Below are 14,913 nucleotides of genomic sequence, written 5' to 3' on the forward strand. Positions count from 1 at the left end.
CCTCATTGTCCTTTGGCTCAACCTCACGAAGCATCGGCCTTATCCAAGGCTGGAGTACTCTTCTCGTCATCAAACAACACACTTAGCTAGTTCTCTAATGGTCGGTTTTCCGTAATCAACATACCTACAGGCCAAGCGATCGTCGACCCCCACTTATAAGCAAAACGGCGCTGCCGGTCGGCGTCAGTGGCTACGACATGGACAGGATTGAGAGGCCGACCGCCGAGCAAGTCGCCGCGTATGGGAGCCAACGACGAGCCGCTCCTCCTGCTGATACCTCCTCCTGCGATGTCAACGACGCTGGATCCATGCTGAGCTACCTCGACTCGCTCTCTGTTACTGTTCAATCCAGGGATTTCAACCATCTTCAGCTCGTCATCGACGAGTTGAGAGCCATGATCAAAAAGCTGGAGATCCAGAAGCATGAGCAACAAGTCAAGATCGAGCAGGCCGCAGCAGCTGCTGAAATCGCTGAAGCAAAACTACTCAGCCTACAGGCCACTGTTGCTCGATGGACATCCTGACAACCACGATGCAGGGGACCACGACCGGAACGGCGGCGGCGTCGACGACAATGATGGCGAAGGAGCAGTTGGTGTGCAAATAGCGCCTCCACCAGTAGGCAATCCAACAGCAGCTGCAACCATCGTCCCAGCCAACGCCATCTTCCTTGGCTAGCTCGATCGCTTAAATGTCCGCCCCCACAACCACTCGTTCACGCCCACTCAGCTCGCCGAGATCGTGCAGTATTCTGTCAAGAACAAGCTGGATGAGGCTGCTGACAAAGGAATGGATCTTGGGCCGTCAGGGAAGAAGCTGAGGGAGGTTAGCTTGCGGTTCGAGTAGGCTATTCGTTGGCCCAGCATGAGATGTGGTTTGGATGTGTGGGTGTTCTCGGAGTCTCGATCGAGCCGGGATCGCATCGTTCGCACTTGCGTTGGTCGTATTGGCGGTGCTTGTGTAGCATGATTGCTTGTTCGAGATGAACAACGAATGCAACGCTGCCGTTGTTGGTACATTCCCTAGCAATTCTTTGTTGAGACCATAGCAATCAAACATTGATTCAATCATCTCCCCGTTTACACGTTCGGCCTCGGACTCCGTGTATCTCGCGTTTGGAAACGCATCGTGCATCCCATACCCAACTTTATAATACGTGTTCTCAGCATCTTTTTCATACGGTAGCATTTGCACTTGACTCTCGAAAGACTCTTTTGCCGAGCGGAGGAAGTGGCCGTACGTATGAGGTGAGGTCTCGTCGGTCCAAATGGCCCACAACGCACGAATTCCCACCGTTTGACCAAATCTTTGTTTTCTTCACCAGCCATAATACACGTTTTCACGCATATTATACCGACGCAGAAACCACTTACTATACATAGCCATCCACGAAGTCCCACGAGGTATATTGCCCATGATTCAGGCCGTGACTAGCCCTTTTAACCACGGCACAGATCCCACCATGTCCGACAAGAGCGAAAGCCCCCATCTCGATGCCAACGAACAGCGGTTGCTCGCCGCTGCTGCTGAGGCGTAAGCCGACGATTTGACTGGCATCATCGAATACCTCGACTTATCACCGGCAGTCGCAACCCTTGTCGCATACATCCCGCGGCTGCAACAAGTCATCGACCAGATCAGGGCCATCACCGAGCATCTGCGGGCCGAGGAACATCTGATAACGGCCAACGAAGCCGCAAGCCAGGCCAAGATTCGCGAGCTAAAAGATCTAGTCGATCAGCTTCAGGGTACAGAGGATCCGGTAGAACAGCAGGAGACCCAGACCGGCGACCCTCCCATGCCCGCTCCAGGTTCGGGTGGCACGCCCGCAGCGTACCAGGCGTCAGAGCATCGTGAGACGATGAGAGCTCATCTCACGGGAAGGTTCTACAAGGAGCGAATCATCCGTGTAATCAGAGGCGCGCTGGACGGTCTGACGCACGAGGAGGCGTTGGAGAAGGTAGTGGAGCTCATCAAGTATGAGCAGCAGTATGAGGAGCGGGAGGAGACGCCGCGGATATTGGTGAAGGTAGACTTGGTGTTTGCTGAGCCTGACCACCGATGCAGAAAGGACTGAGGCGGGAAGTGGGCTTCAGTGTTGGCTGCACGATGGGGAGGGGGCAGGAGCAAGGCTGGGTGTGGAGTGGGAGGGAGTTGCCATTGTCATCACTGGGTTGAACTGAGTGAAAACAGACATTGTGTTGATTGAAGCTATGTAAGAGCAAGAAAGAGGAGCTATATGAGCCCTCACGCCAAGACAAGCAGACAGAGTCACGTGCTTCAACTCATTGTCGACGAAAATCAACCGCACGAGCAGTGTAGTCGAGGTAGGCGTATGGTCAGAGCACGACTATGGCCGCTCGTCTCAGGCGACGGTTCATCTCCGCTCGGCGGCGAATGTGTGCTTCCAGTTCTTAAAAACAAACACCATCTGCTACCGCAAAGACCATGTTGTTTGCCCCATCTCCGCGTCCCCGCTGACGTTCCAATGGCACAAATTCATGCTGGTTTCACGCCGCTATTCGCAAACATTCAAACCCGTAGCCATAATCTCTCATTGATCCATCGTCTATTATAACGGTATCGCCAATACATGAAGTGAGGTCCCGTCAAATCTCGTCGCCCACGACGCGCAAATTCGATACTTTAGCTTTCTTACCTTCTTCACCTACCTATCACTACCGAGCATCTCCGTATAGAAACCACAGCAACCTGCGCAAGCCGTATACCGCATACAAAGTACAATCAAGACACCGTTCTACCGTAAGCTCTCAATCCCGCTGCAAAGCAATATGCCACTCTAACAACCCGACAGATCACCATGTCAGACACGACTACCAGTACCGAAGAAATCGGCATCAACCAGCAGCCCAACCTGTCAAACATTACCGCAACCACCGGCGAGCCCGACAACCCGCTCTTCACCGCCACAGAGAACCACGACAATCGCATCCTGTCCGGCGAGATCACCGAAACCGACGTCACGAACGAAGAAGTCCACGATGATGAGAGCGCTGTCCGCCTACAAGTCCCAAAGCTCGCCCCACTCACTTTAGATGATTTGAAGCGTGAGGTGGCCAGTTTCGTCGAGCGCGCGATGAAGAGGGAGAGGGAGCTGGGCTGGAACCGCACGCTCAAGGAGGTTGTTATTGTCTTCGAGTAGCAGCAGCTGCTTAGAGATGTCGGCAGGGAGTGCTTGGGCATGAGTGGTTCCCTGACTCCGACGGCTGGATGGCGCAAGCATTGCCCAGTCATCTACGCAGTTAGAGACAGTTTGCTGTAGCTAGGAACTGGATCGTTTGCTTGTGCTGAAATGCTTGTTCTCGTTGATGTCGTCGGATGCATCAATGAAATCAGGATGCTTCCCACACATGAACTTGACTACATATTTCTCGCCCACTGCCATCGTTCGACCTCCTCTCTGGCATGTACGATTCTCGCAGTATTCGTATATCCCGACACCGGTTTCTGGGCATGTGATTATACGCTAGTCCTCGCCTAGTATACTTAGCGCGTGCATCAATGTATTGACAGCCAACCTCACATTGCGACATTTTATCCACAACATTCTCGCCCACTTTCGACTTCTGTAATCACCATCAACAACTCTCCATACCAGTATAGCCACCGACATCACCATCAAGATGTCTTCCGTCGGCACACCCCCAGACCGCGACAACAGCCTGAACGCCCGCGAAACCTCAATCATGCGTCTGGAGGCAGCCCTCAGGCAATCGATGGGACAGCACGAGCGCGAAAAGGCTCAGTTGCGGGAGTGGCAACAACAGCAACGCCAGGGCATTGTCGATGACCGACAACAGCTGGATCACGAGCGCGGGCAGCTCGACACCGACCGCAAGGCGTTCGATGCTGATCGCGACAGCATCGTGCGGGAGCTTCTGTTGATCAAGGTGCGCTACTTCATAGCTGGCATCGGACCTTTGATCAGGAACTATATCCGTAGCCATGCAACTCTCGCGGAGGCCGACAACATCAGCATCGTCGAGAGCATCATGCGATCGATCTTCGGCAGCGAAAACCAGGCTACGGTCGGTCAGACTTTGGATGCTGCTGTTGCGGCTGGAGAGGAGTTCATGGCTGGCACTACGGCTGGTGGAGAGAATGAGGAGACGGAAGCCGCTTCTCCTGCGCAGCAACTGGCTGCAGAGGCCCACATCACCACCGACAACAACATGACACCTGCTGCGGAGAAGGGATCTACCCAGACCATGCAGGCTCAGCCGAGTGAGAATGAGGTGGCCGGTGCGACTTCTCCATCGCAGCAACCGCCGTCTCAGGAGTACATCATCAAGGACTACAGCATGGCAGCTGTTGTGGAGGCCGAGAAAGCAGATTCTGATGCCCCTGGAGAGCAGCTCGACGAGGCTGGTGGTGGTGGCGCCAAAAGCAAGACGAAGCAGAAGAAGAGGCGCGGAGGTCGTGCCGTGAGAGCAAGGGCTGAAGCGCATGCAAGCGCACAGCAGGCACAACAGGACGACGCTGCTGCTTCTCCAACCCAGCAGCCAGCCACACAAGACCATGGCATCACTGGAAGCAGCTCCATCCCGGCCCAAACCGCGGAGACCACCGCTGTCGACACCATCGACACCTTCATCCGCCGGCCTGAGGCCCAAGCCCTCTTTGAGAAGTTCTGGAGCGATTCTAAGAAAGAAAAGTGAGGATGGAATGCAAGTGAGGAAGGTATGGGAGGCGAGCTTTGGAGGGCAGAGTGGCCGGAGCATAGGAGCCAAAGGGTTACACGCATGAATGGAATGCTTGCAAATGTGGAGACTTCAGAACGGCGGTACCATCTTGCTACCATATTCCCGTTTCAGAGAAATGGCGGAAGAAAGGCGCTGGAGGTGCATTGATCAAGCATTGCAGTACTACCCTGGAAACTCCAATGACAACACCCCCTCTCGAACTCCTCCGAACAATCATCTCACCACCTCAGTAACACCCGGCTGCTCCGCCTCCAAGATATCCCTCAACTCCCTCCAAACCTTCTCCCCACTCTCCTTGCTCTCCTTACTCCGCACAAACGGACTCAACGCCTCCTCCTTGACCATCGCATCAGACATGTACTTTCCATGACTCTCGCTCCCCGCCGCAGCCGACGCCACCAACGTCCTGCTCCCCACCTCCGTTGACCGGGCAAGAAGGAACTTGATCACCTCCAACACAAACGGCCCGTCGCGGGAGAGTTCCGAGTGGCAGAGCCCCGGGTTGAGCATATTCAACACCACTCCGCTGCCCTCCAGCTTCGGCGCCAGCTGCCGCACCACCAGCACCTCCAGTAACTTACTATCCTGATACCGATCCTTGAAATACTCCTTCCGGTTCTCCTTCAACGCTTCGAAGATGTTGGGTTCATTGCGGACAGGGAACTTCGTGAAGCCGTGTACCTCACTGCTCACGATAGTCAGACGCGGGGTGATGGCGAAGCGCTTCGCGGCTTCTTTCAGGTGAGGGACGAGGAGGAGCGCGAGGTAGAAGGTCCCAATGACGTTGACCATGATGGTCTTCTCGTGGCCGTTCTTCTCCATCGTATACGTCGTCATCGCCACGCCGGCGTTCTCGAGCAGGACGTCGATGCGCGGTAACTCCCTTTTACACCGCTCGGCGAAAGCGCGGATGCTGTCGAAGGAGCTGAGATCGAGCGGCCAGACTTCGATGGAGCTCTCTTCCCGACGGGTGGTGGAGAGGATGTCCTTCTTGGCGGCTTCGCCAGCGGTGGTGTTGCGGACGGCGAGGATGAGTTTGGCGGCGTCGAGGCGGGAGAAGTGGCGGGCGGCTTCGCGGCCGAGGCCGGTGTTGGAGCCGGTGACGATGATGGTTTGGGAGGAGAAGGAGGTGGTGGGGTAGGGGGGTTTGAAGAGGAGTTGGGATTTGAGGAAGGCCATGGTCGGGAGGGTGGTGCGGAAAGTGGTGCCCGGGAGATATCGTTGAAGTCGGTGTTTGGCCTTGGAGATAGAGGAGAAGGTGGTTGTGTGGAAGAGCGGGATGGGAGGAAGGGATGAGGATGAGGCGGGAGAGATATACTCCTCGCAGTTTTGAAGGTTCGGGTGGTCGGTATCTATATGTCCGGCTTCAACAAGAAGAGCCTGTCATCGAATGTTGATATCAACAAGATCCCGCCCACCCTCTCGATGCCGGACGGATGTAGTTGCAAGCAGTACCCAAAGACGACCCTCTCTCATTGGCCGACCCGAGACCTCGCTCGCTGATTGGTCGACCGAAATGCAAGATTGTTTTCCTCTTTGGGAATGGCGGCTTCGCCTTGCGGAGATACTGGCGGAGTTGTGGGATGTCTGCGATATGGACGGTATGGCAGGAGTCCGGCCTCCGTTGTTGTCGCGAAGTAGAGGGTGGGACGGGAGTGGGTTTGGTCCGGGTTGGTAGTTCAGACTCTGCAGAGGGCCAATCAATCATGCTCACAAGAATAGAAGGACCTCTACAACAGCAGGCAGCGGGAGAGAATGCCAAGTGCTGTTGGATTCCACACGGTGTGGAGGGGCCAGCGAAACCAGCACATCCTCCAATAACCTGAAGTTTCAGCCCACCGTCCACAACTCCTCCGAACCTTCAATAGCATTGAGCCTTCACCTATGGCTAACCAGGCGCCCCCCTCTCGCCTACCACGCTGAACACTTCCCACGCCGCTCCCTGACGAGACTCTCGACGAAGTAGCAAAGCCAGCAGCATACAAGCCCCATCTCGAAAGCCGGCAAGGACGATCACTTGATCTGCAAATATCCGGCTCGTCAGTACCACCGCACAGTTCGAGCAGCAGATATTCATCCCCTGCTTCGGCGTGGAAGTGAAGCATACGGCTCCAGAAGCATGCAACTGCGGACAGAGGTTCTCGGGTAAAGAGACGCCTACTCGACCGGCGGAGGCTTGAGGCGGGAGAAGGCATGCCGCGCTTTTGACCGCGTGCTCTGGGGCGAGCAGACCTTGTTCTTGGTGCACCAATACCCCGTACTCCAGGACTCTCGTCTCCCAGCGAGAGGGACACCTCAATGATAAGGACGTGAGGTCTATGACACAACCCTTTTGCGGAGGAGACGAGTCCCTGTCCTGCGAAGCTGAAGCGATCAAACCTAGTAGCCGTTCCAGGATTCCTGAGTACCAGCACACCGCTCAGAAGACCTCCAGTCCCACGTCCTCACTTCCACGGCGAGAGCCGATGTGGGGTGCGGCGAATCCAAGGCGAGGTCCGGCTCACCGTTCTCGCTCAACCCTGGTTGTTCTAGAAGGAGCACGTATCCCGAAGCATCTTCTCCGACCGCTCAACGGGCATGTGGATACCCACGTCAAGACATGCAGACCTCTCGCAAGCAGCATCACGGAGACGACAGAGCGCAGAGCACGCACCACCAAATCCTTTCACAACAGCAAAGGAAAACCCAAGGAGGCGGAAGCCGGCATCACTGCCCAACACATCGATCGGGCGGCGGAGAAGCCACGCCCACGTCCCTTGCGCAGGTGAGCCTGGCACTCCGCTCTGCTCTCCAGGATGCTGGTGTTGACGGGAGCTGTCCGTGGCGAGAAGGCGAGGAGTCCGCAGTGGGAGTCCAGCAGGAGCGAGGGATTTGGCAGCCTCGTTCCACTCCAGTGGGTTAGCTAGCTATAAGTGGGCGGAGAAGGGCAGATGGTGGCCGACGGCTTTGAGACTGGTGCGGAGTGTCTTGCTTTGGACCTGGAAGATGATGCGCTTGCCTCCCCAAAGAAGCAGGGGAGAGGAATTCAGAGATCCTACGAACAGCGACGCCTCCACCTGCCTCATTCACCGGAGGCGATACTACGGATCGAGCCCAAGAGGCGATGAGCAGGCAGCCCAGTAGCCACTAAGCTCACACCAAGTAGAACTGCCGGGACACCATTCAACAGCCGAAGGCGGGAGTGTGGCTGGCAGTATCGACCTCACGAGAGCTCGAGCATCCTGCCGTCTATGCCTTCTCTGCGGCAGAGACGGTGATGGTGCAGATTGAGCGGTTACGGGGAGGCGATGGCTGGATGTGGAGGCTGGAGAGGCTGTAGCTTCAGGATCAGAGGCGCGAGATAGCGCAAGTTCCTGGACGGCGCAGCATCCAACCTCCAGCTATCAAGAAGCGGCACGGGTGCGGAGTCGTCCATCCGCTCCGTCAAACTAGCGTTGTGCTTGCGCTCGCCTGTCCTCCGAGAGGCCGGAAATGGTGTGGTACTGAGCCCGGTGTGATACGGCGGACGACTGGTTCTACGAAGAGCAGTGCCGGCGAGCCTTGGTAGGTAAGGCGGGAGGCGAGCTCGTGCTTTGTCGTCTCAGACTCACCGGGCATGGGCAGATGAGGCGGAGGGAGCTGGATAAGTCGGGCAGCGGAGGATGGGCGGCCAGGATGCGGTCGGTGTCGCGCTTGCGCTTCTCTCTGAGAGCCAGAAGTGGTGTGGTACTGGGCTGCGTGTAGGTGAAAAGGTAGAGGACTGCTCAGCCAGAGAACAGTCTGCCTGAGCCTTGGAGGGGCGGGAGGTGAGCACGTGTGCACGCTGTCGCCGACCACGACACACCGGGTATGAGCAGATGGGGTGAAAGGGGGTGGGTGAGTTCAGAGGCGGAGGCTGCGTGGCCAGCGATGCAGTGGGCGCAAAGGAGTGGGTGCTTCATCTCCGAGACAGTGAAGATGGTGGGTAGACAATAGCGCCGCAGAATCCGACCGCGGCACAGATGGATGAGAGGAGAAAGCCGAGCGAAGAATGTCGGCAGGCACGTGAGCGCGGATAAGAGACGAGAGGTTGGGAGATGATGAGGTGTAGGAGCTCGTACCGTCATTATATATACCATACCATAACATGCCGTATCCATATCGCACAGTGTTCTCTTCATTCTGGTAAACTCCATTGATCCGTGACAGCCCGGCAGACGCAGACGTAGGAAGGGTATATCCATCCAAGCTCATCATCCTATACACCACTCATGCTTCTTTCATATCATCTCTTACAGCAGCAGCGCACCAGCAACCACACCCATCGCCCCCATAGCCCCAGCCTTCATACCCATCCTAGTAGGCGCCGCCGCCCCATCACTGCTCGAGCTCGCCGCCGCATCGCCATTCGCATTCGTCACGGCAGCAACATTGACACCATACTGCGTCGCGGTCGTGGTAACCGTGGAGCCGTTCTCCGTAACCGTTGAAGTCGCTACCGAAGTAGCGGTGGTGGAAGCCGTGCAGCCGGACCAGGATGTCCAAGGGGCGGCTGTGGACCAGGGGCCGGATGTCCAGCCTATTCATCATCAAAGTTAGCATAGCTGCGCAGCAAAGCCAGTATGAAAAGATGGGTGTACTCACCAGACCAGGTAGAATCAGGGCAATTCCCATTCTCACCCCACCACTGCGTCCAAGGCCCATCCGTCCAACTCCCCTCACTCTTCCACGGCCCCCACCCATTCCCGGGCGCTCCTCCACCAAACGGCCCCCGTCCACTCCCGGGACTCCATCCCCCATGCGGACCACTTGTCTGCGTCGCCCAAGCCGCCGGGACCCCGTCGCTAAACCAGCTTGCGTACGCGGAGAGCTCGGACGGAATGGGATGCGCTGAGGTGAAGGAGGACCAGTCGGAGGTGGCGGTGGGGAAGGCGGTGATGGATTCGGCGGAGGTCCAGGATTCGAAGGCGCTGTATTCAGAGCCGCCGGCGGAGGGGCCGGGAAAGGCGCCCGGGGGGCCGTGGGGGGCTTGTGCTGTGACTGTCGAGGCGGCGGCGAGGGCGGCGGCGGTTGCGGAGGTGGAGAGCTTCATTGTTGTGGTGGGTGTAGTGGTGTGTTTTTGGTCGTTTTCTTGATTCTTGGGTTGGGAAACGTTGTATTACAGTCACTGTAAGGTATGAGTTGAGTTGATGGACGAAAAGAAAGAACCAAGACCCAGCCAAACCTGATATACTTGAACCTGTTGACGTCGAGGCTGTGTTCCCAGTTCCGTAAACCCAAACGAACACCCCCCAAAATGACGCGGCCCAGCCAATTCAGCCCACATCCACGTCCCTGCTCCCCACGCGAAAAAGTCCACCCCGATCGACGCAGGGATCGCTCCAATCTATTCTCGTCCTGTCTCCAAACGCAGGCACAACACAGCACGGGACGGGGGCGGAGCTGGCTGGCTGGCGGCTCTCCATCTCGAATTCCCCGAGTCCTCCGCCCTCCGTCTTATGGGCGTAGAGATGAGAACGGCGGCGTCATGTACGCGATTCATGTGCGGTGGTTGTCGGTAGTTGGGGAGTCGATTACAACTCTCCGATTCATGGGATCCATCTACACGGAGTCGAGGGTCGTGTAAGTCATGGTGATGTTTGTTTTCTATTCAAATTCTGAGTGATCGGGAGTCGAGGTGGATGATGTTGTCCGGATGGAACGAGATGACAGCGCGAATGCGCCCGAGGCTGTCGTTGCCAAGGAGCCGCGCGGTGCTTGCTTCGTCTCGTTGTTGTTTGGCGGACGTAGCAGTAGCAAACCTTGCTTTCTGCCTTCTCCTTCGGACTCGGAGGGCGGTACAGTGGTACAGTCAGACGTGTACTCGCAGGCAACACGACGACGACGGCGACGACAACAAGGCATGACGACTCTCGCGGGGTCGAGAAGTTCTAGTTCGTACAGCGCAGCAGCGAAGCAGCGAAGAGACCACCGCGGAGTCATCGGCATCCATCTGCCGACACTGTTTCTGGCCCGAAAGTTGGTGGCCCGTCTTGGCCCCGGATCCTGTGCGCTGTGCTGTGCTGTGCTGATGTTGCGATGCGACAGCCGCGCTGGATATAGAAGTACCGTTGTGGAGGTAAGGCAGAGACGACACCGCCCGATGTTGGGACGGGCGGAGGACGGGGCTGCGTTGGCTGGGGGCGGGGCTGGGGGCGGAGACGGAGAGAGTAGGTTGAGAATTGGGTATGCGCGCCAGGCTTGCTTGCGGAATACTTCTGTGGTGCTTCGCGGCGGGCTGAGGTAGATCATACCGCCTATGGTAATGCACATTTTCGCCTGCAGTCATCACGGGCGGTTCTTGTGGTCGGCGGACTGATCATGTCTCGAGGAGAGGCAAAGAAAGCAGCGCAGCCTACAACCCGACTTGGGCCTTCACAGATGTGCCGTATTTCTCCCATCATACTCAGTACCGCGGCGCTCGAAGCCAGTTCCACACCATATCGTGCGAACAGCAGTCTACGTCGTCACTCCAAACTCTCAGACGCAGTGTTCCACGAGGCTGTAGGCTCTGCGCCTTCATGCGAGCGCACGTGGACGACGCCGAAGTGGAAGCGCTGCTCGTTTCCTCCTCGCCGCCTCACAGGAGAGGAGCGCTGTAGCATCCGCCACCCAACTACGGCACCTGAGACGCTCTCACCGGTAGTCTACTTCGCATGTGAGATCTAGAGTCCCTCGCACGAGAAGAGGGCACCATGCCAAAAGCGCTAGTTCCGTGGAATTCTGGCCACGGTATGACAAGACCAGACCTCGCTAGGTTACTGCACGCATGATCCCCGAGCAGCCCGACACTCGCTTTGCCACTTGACGCTTACCACTGGAGTTCGCAATATCTGGCTTGCTGGGAAGGCTTTACCGCTAGTGCTTCTCGGAACTTCTGGCTGGTTTGGAGACAGTTTGACCGTGGGCTGATATGTTCTCGGTGGCGCTCGTGGACGTATACGATGCTTGCTACACTTTGAACCAGATGACTCCTTTCCAGCATCATACGAACTTCCCGCTTCCGCACTCTACCCACCGCCGCAAATGGACGACTTCTCGCAACGCTTACATGACTTTCACGCCTCGACCCGTTGATCCCGACAGGTCGACCACAACGCTTGCTTGCTCTCGACCCATACTGGCTTCTTCGCGAAGACGCCCACACGCATCCCTTGTGTCGAGAGCAGTTGCTTAGCATGGCTCGAGACGTACTGGCATCCAGATGCTCGCTCTCGGACGTATACACCGCTGAGTTGCGGGTTGCTTCATCGCCGGCCTGGCAACATACAACCCTCTCTGCCTCGTCTTCTGCCATGCGTTCCGCCATGCCCAGGCCATGGTTGCTTGATGCTAAGACGTCCTAACATCCGCATGAGGCCATCAACCTCCGGAGCTTCACCGCCGGAGACCTGAAGTCTGCTCGCTTGCTTAAGAAGTGGTAGACTATGGCAATGAACAGAACCACCAAAAAAGCGGGTGCGTCTTGGTCAGCAACGGTGCCTGCGTAATTCGTTTTCGGCGGTGGTCTCTTCTATCTGCCCTTGACGAAGCGTGCGCAGTGTGTTGGTGTGTCTGGCGGAAGTACTGATCCTCTCAACAGTCGCAACTCCACGAGACTATTGTTGCTCGTCCTGGCATTCAACACCGACCACATTCATAATCAAAAGTGTGCTACATAACGTAAGTGCGGACATTGCAGCCAGGACACCGCTTGAGGCACAATGAAACATCACGTGTTTTTTCGAGTCAACGCCAAGCCTTAGGCAATTCCCATTGGAGGAAGAAATCCGGGGAAGCCGTTTGATCTGCGACGACACCACTCTACATGGTGCACATCTCCGACAAACTCTCCCACCTTCAATTCCACCATTCGGGAGAAGTCCTGGCGAGGATATAGGTCAAGTACACACAACATCTCCTCCATCTCCATCTCCCATCCATTTCACTTCACACAGTCTCTCATTCATTCATTCTCCCCATCGGCCGGCACGATGCATCTCTTCGCTGTCCTCCCCCTCCTCTCTCTCCTCACCCCCCTCATCACCGCCTTCTCCTCCCCCCTCCCCTGCACCGGCACCTGCACCAACACCCACGACCCGGCTCTCCTCCAGCGCGGCTCCGACGGCACCTACTTCCGCTTCGCCACCGGCGGGCGTCTCCCCATCCACACCTCCCCTTCCCTCACCGGACCCTGGACGTACGTTGGCGACGTCCTCCCTGAAGGCGGCAGCAGCATCGACAACCCCGGCGCCGACGACGCGTGGGCGCCCGATGTCCATGAAGTGGACGGGACGTACTATTGCTACTACTCCGTCTCCTCGTTCGGGACGCAGGACAGCGCCATTGGCGTCGCGACCTCTTCCTCCATGGACCCCGGAACCTGGACGGACCACGGCGCCACTGGTTTAAGCTCCAGCGAGGGTGATGACTACAACGCCATCGACGCCAACCTCGTCGTGCAGGCGGACGAAGGCGAAGCGCATCTGGCTTTCGGCAGCTTTTGGGGGGACATCTTCACCACGACCCTCGCCTCCTCTCTTCTGACGATCAGCGGGGATGCTTCGCCGGTGCAGATCGAGCTGAATAATACCGGGACCCGGCCGAGCGAGGGCGCTTATATCCACCAGCGGGACGGGTCGTTTTGGCTTTTCTTCAGCAGTGGGATTTGCTGCGGATACGACGGCGACCGTCCGGCTCCGGGGGAGGAGTATAAAATCATGGTCTGCAAGTCGGACGCCGTGGAAGGACCATACGTATGTCCCCATCTTCCTTTCATTCCTCCGCCGCGGGGGTTGTTTCCAGCGGTACTGCGTACTGACAAATCGATACTAGGTCGACGCCGACGGAACCTCCTGCCTCTCAAACGGCGGCACGCTAGTCCTGGGCTCGCACGACAACGTCTACGGCCCCGGCGGCCAGGGGGTTTATGCCGATGCCGAGTATGGGGATGTGTTGTATTATCATTATGTTGATACTAACATTGGGTGAGTCGAGCAAGGCGCAGAGCTATGCGGGTGGCTCGGGAGGTTAGGGGGATTGCTGACAGTTTTGATAGGTACTCGGATGGGCAGAAGCAGCTGGGAATTAGTGTGATTGATTGGAGTAGTGGGTGGCCTGTCGTCTGAGAGCAGGGATGGTTGGATGGTGAGAGGAGGTGGTGTGAGTTTTGTGTGGGCTTCGTCTGAAAATTGGTTGAGAGGGCGTGTGCTGTCACATGCTACCATTCTCGCAGACCACTCTTCTCCCTTCCACTAACATTTGTGCAAATCTTCAGCCGAGCTTCCGCCAGCCTACCAGCTCTACCAGTATGGCACATCGCATGCGCTTCACACTTCCAGCAGCCGCTGCTTACATCCGTCTTAAGTATTCATGAAGCTTCTGTCCTCGCGGGTCTTACGCTCCTGTCTCAGCATTGGTGGCATAGCGCTTCACAACTGTCACAGGTTAAGCTCCCAATCCGGCAGGCCTGGTCATCGCCGAAGCTCCTCTTCTCTCCGCTCCGCTGCGCACAGCACCCTGGGTGGTCTGTGGAGCTGTCTTCCTCTCGACCCCTCGTGTTCCCCGACGACACCTCCGGAGCATTCGCCGCTGACTTATCAATTCCTCGAAGTTCCTATGCGCTTATACGGCGAGGCAGGTAAGTGCTCAGCATTTGTCCAAGACCAGCACTTTCCGCTCCACCTCGCATCTTCCGTGGCCTCCCAACCTGTTATCGACCCCACCTCTTTGGTCTTCGTCCAGCGACATCTCCGCATGCTCCGCCTCCGCTACCGCTGCCGTCGGTATCCTTGCCGTCCCCATGCACACCCTCCAGCATTGGAGGCAGAGTGCTCTACACCTCCGCGGCGCAACGGTTGCGGCTTCCTGAGCTTTCTTCCTGCCGACGTTTCCCACCCAACCTCGCCCATCAACATCCAGCGACGTCTCCGAATGCTCCGCCTACGCCCCCGTCCATATCCTCGTCGACCTCGGTCACCTCCCGCTCCCGCTCCAGCATTAGCAGTACCGTGTCTGGCAACTCTCGCAGCGCCAACACTCGAACTGGACATGGCGTTGCCGGTGTTCACGTAACCCTCCATGGCTTTCTGGGCTTTCTTACTCCCGGCCTGTCCGGTTTTCGTCCAGGGATACTTTCATAGCCTCCGCCGCCGGTTCGCCGAATGGCTAGAGATGCCCTCGCTTATACGGCGGGAGCAGAGTATGGCAGTAG

At 57.1% G+C, this 14,913-nt stretch overlaps 7 protein-coding genes across 7 annotated transcripts; 5 read left to right on the forward strand and 2 right to left on the reverse strand.

Annotated features, from left to right (window-relative positions):
- Nucleotides 1-197: 197 nt before the first annotated feature.
- On the forward strand, nt 198-524 carry LTR77_001964 (uncharacterized protein; the record flags this gene model as incomplete). Its single annotated transcript, XM_064799223.1, has 1 exon — nt 198-524. The coding sequence occupies one exon, from the start codon at nt 198-200 to the stop codon at nt 522-524; it is 327 nt and encodes a 108-aa protein (XP_064661978.1).
- A 938-nt stretch (nt 525-1,462) lies between these two features.
- On the forward strand, nt 1,463-2,077 carry LTR77_001965 (uncharacterized protein; the record flags this gene model as incomplete). The annotated part of the gene is made up of 2 exons (XM_064799224.1): nt 1,463-1,533; nt 1,642-2,077. 2 exons carry the CDS (start codon nt 1,463-1,465, stop codon nt 2,075-2,077), a joined length of 507 nt encoding a protein of 168 aa, XP_064661979.1.
- A 744-nt stretch (nt 2,078-2,821) lies between these two features.
- LTR77_001966 (uncharacterized protein) lies at nt 2,822-3,163 on the forward strand (the record flags this gene model as incomplete). Its single annotated transcript, XM_064799225.1, has 1 exon — nt 2,822-3,163. The coding sequence occupies one exon, from the start codon at nt 2,822-2,824 to the stop codon at nt 3,161-3,163; it is 342 nt and encodes a 113-aa protein (XP_064661980.1).
- A 481-nt stretch (nt 3,164-3,644) lies between these two features.
- LTR77_001967 (uncharacterized protein) lies at nt 3,645-4,679 on the forward strand (the record flags this gene model as incomplete). Its single annotated transcript, XM_064799226.1, has 1 exon — nt 3,645-4,679. The coding sequence occupies one exon, from the start codon at nt 3,645-3,647 to the stop codon at nt 4,677-4,679; it is 1,035 nt and encodes a 344-aa protein (XP_064661981.1).
- Nucleotides 4,680-4,937: 258 nt separating this feature from the next.
- LTR77_001968 (uncharacterized protein) lies at nt 4,938-5,903 on the reverse strand (the record flags this gene model as incomplete). The annotated part of the gene is made up of 1 exon (XM_064799227.1): nt 4,938-5,903. One exon carries the CDS (start codon nt 5,901-5,903, stop codon nt 4,938-4,940), a length of 966 nt encoding a protein of 321 aa, XP_064661982.1.
- A 3,071-nt stretch (nt 5,904-8,974) lies between these two features.
- LTR77_001969 (uncharacterized protein) lies at nt 8,975-9,774 on the reverse strand (the record flags this gene model as incomplete). Its single annotated transcript, XM_064799228.1, has 2 exons — nt 8,975-9,261; nt 9,327-9,774. 2 exons carry the CDS (start codon nt 9,772-9,774, stop codon nt 8,975-8,977), a joined length of 735 nt encoding a protein of 244 aa, XP_064661983.1.
- A 2,920-nt stretch (nt 9,775-12,694) lies between these two features.
- LTR77_001970 (uncharacterized protein) lies at nt 12,695-13,828 on the forward strand (the record flags this gene model as incomplete). The annotated part of the gene is made up of 3 exons (XM_064799229.1): nt 12,695-13,456; nt 13,536-13,687; nt 13,759-13,828. The coding sequence occupies 3 exons, from the start codon at nt 12,695-12,697 to the stop codon at nt 13,826-13,828; spliced, it is 984 nt and encodes a 327-aa protein (XP_064661984.1).
- Nucleotides 13,829-14,913: the final 1,085 nt, after the last annotated feature.

This window comes from Saxophila tyrrhenica (assembly GCF_035928015.1).
Source record: "Saxophila tyrrhenica strain CCFEE 5935 chromosome Unknown scaffold_3, whole genome shotgun sequence".
Classification (NCBI taxonomy): domain Eukaryota; kingdom Fungi; phylum Ascomycota; class Dothideomycetes; order Mycosphaerellales; family Extremaceae; genus Saxophila; species Saxophila tyrrhenica.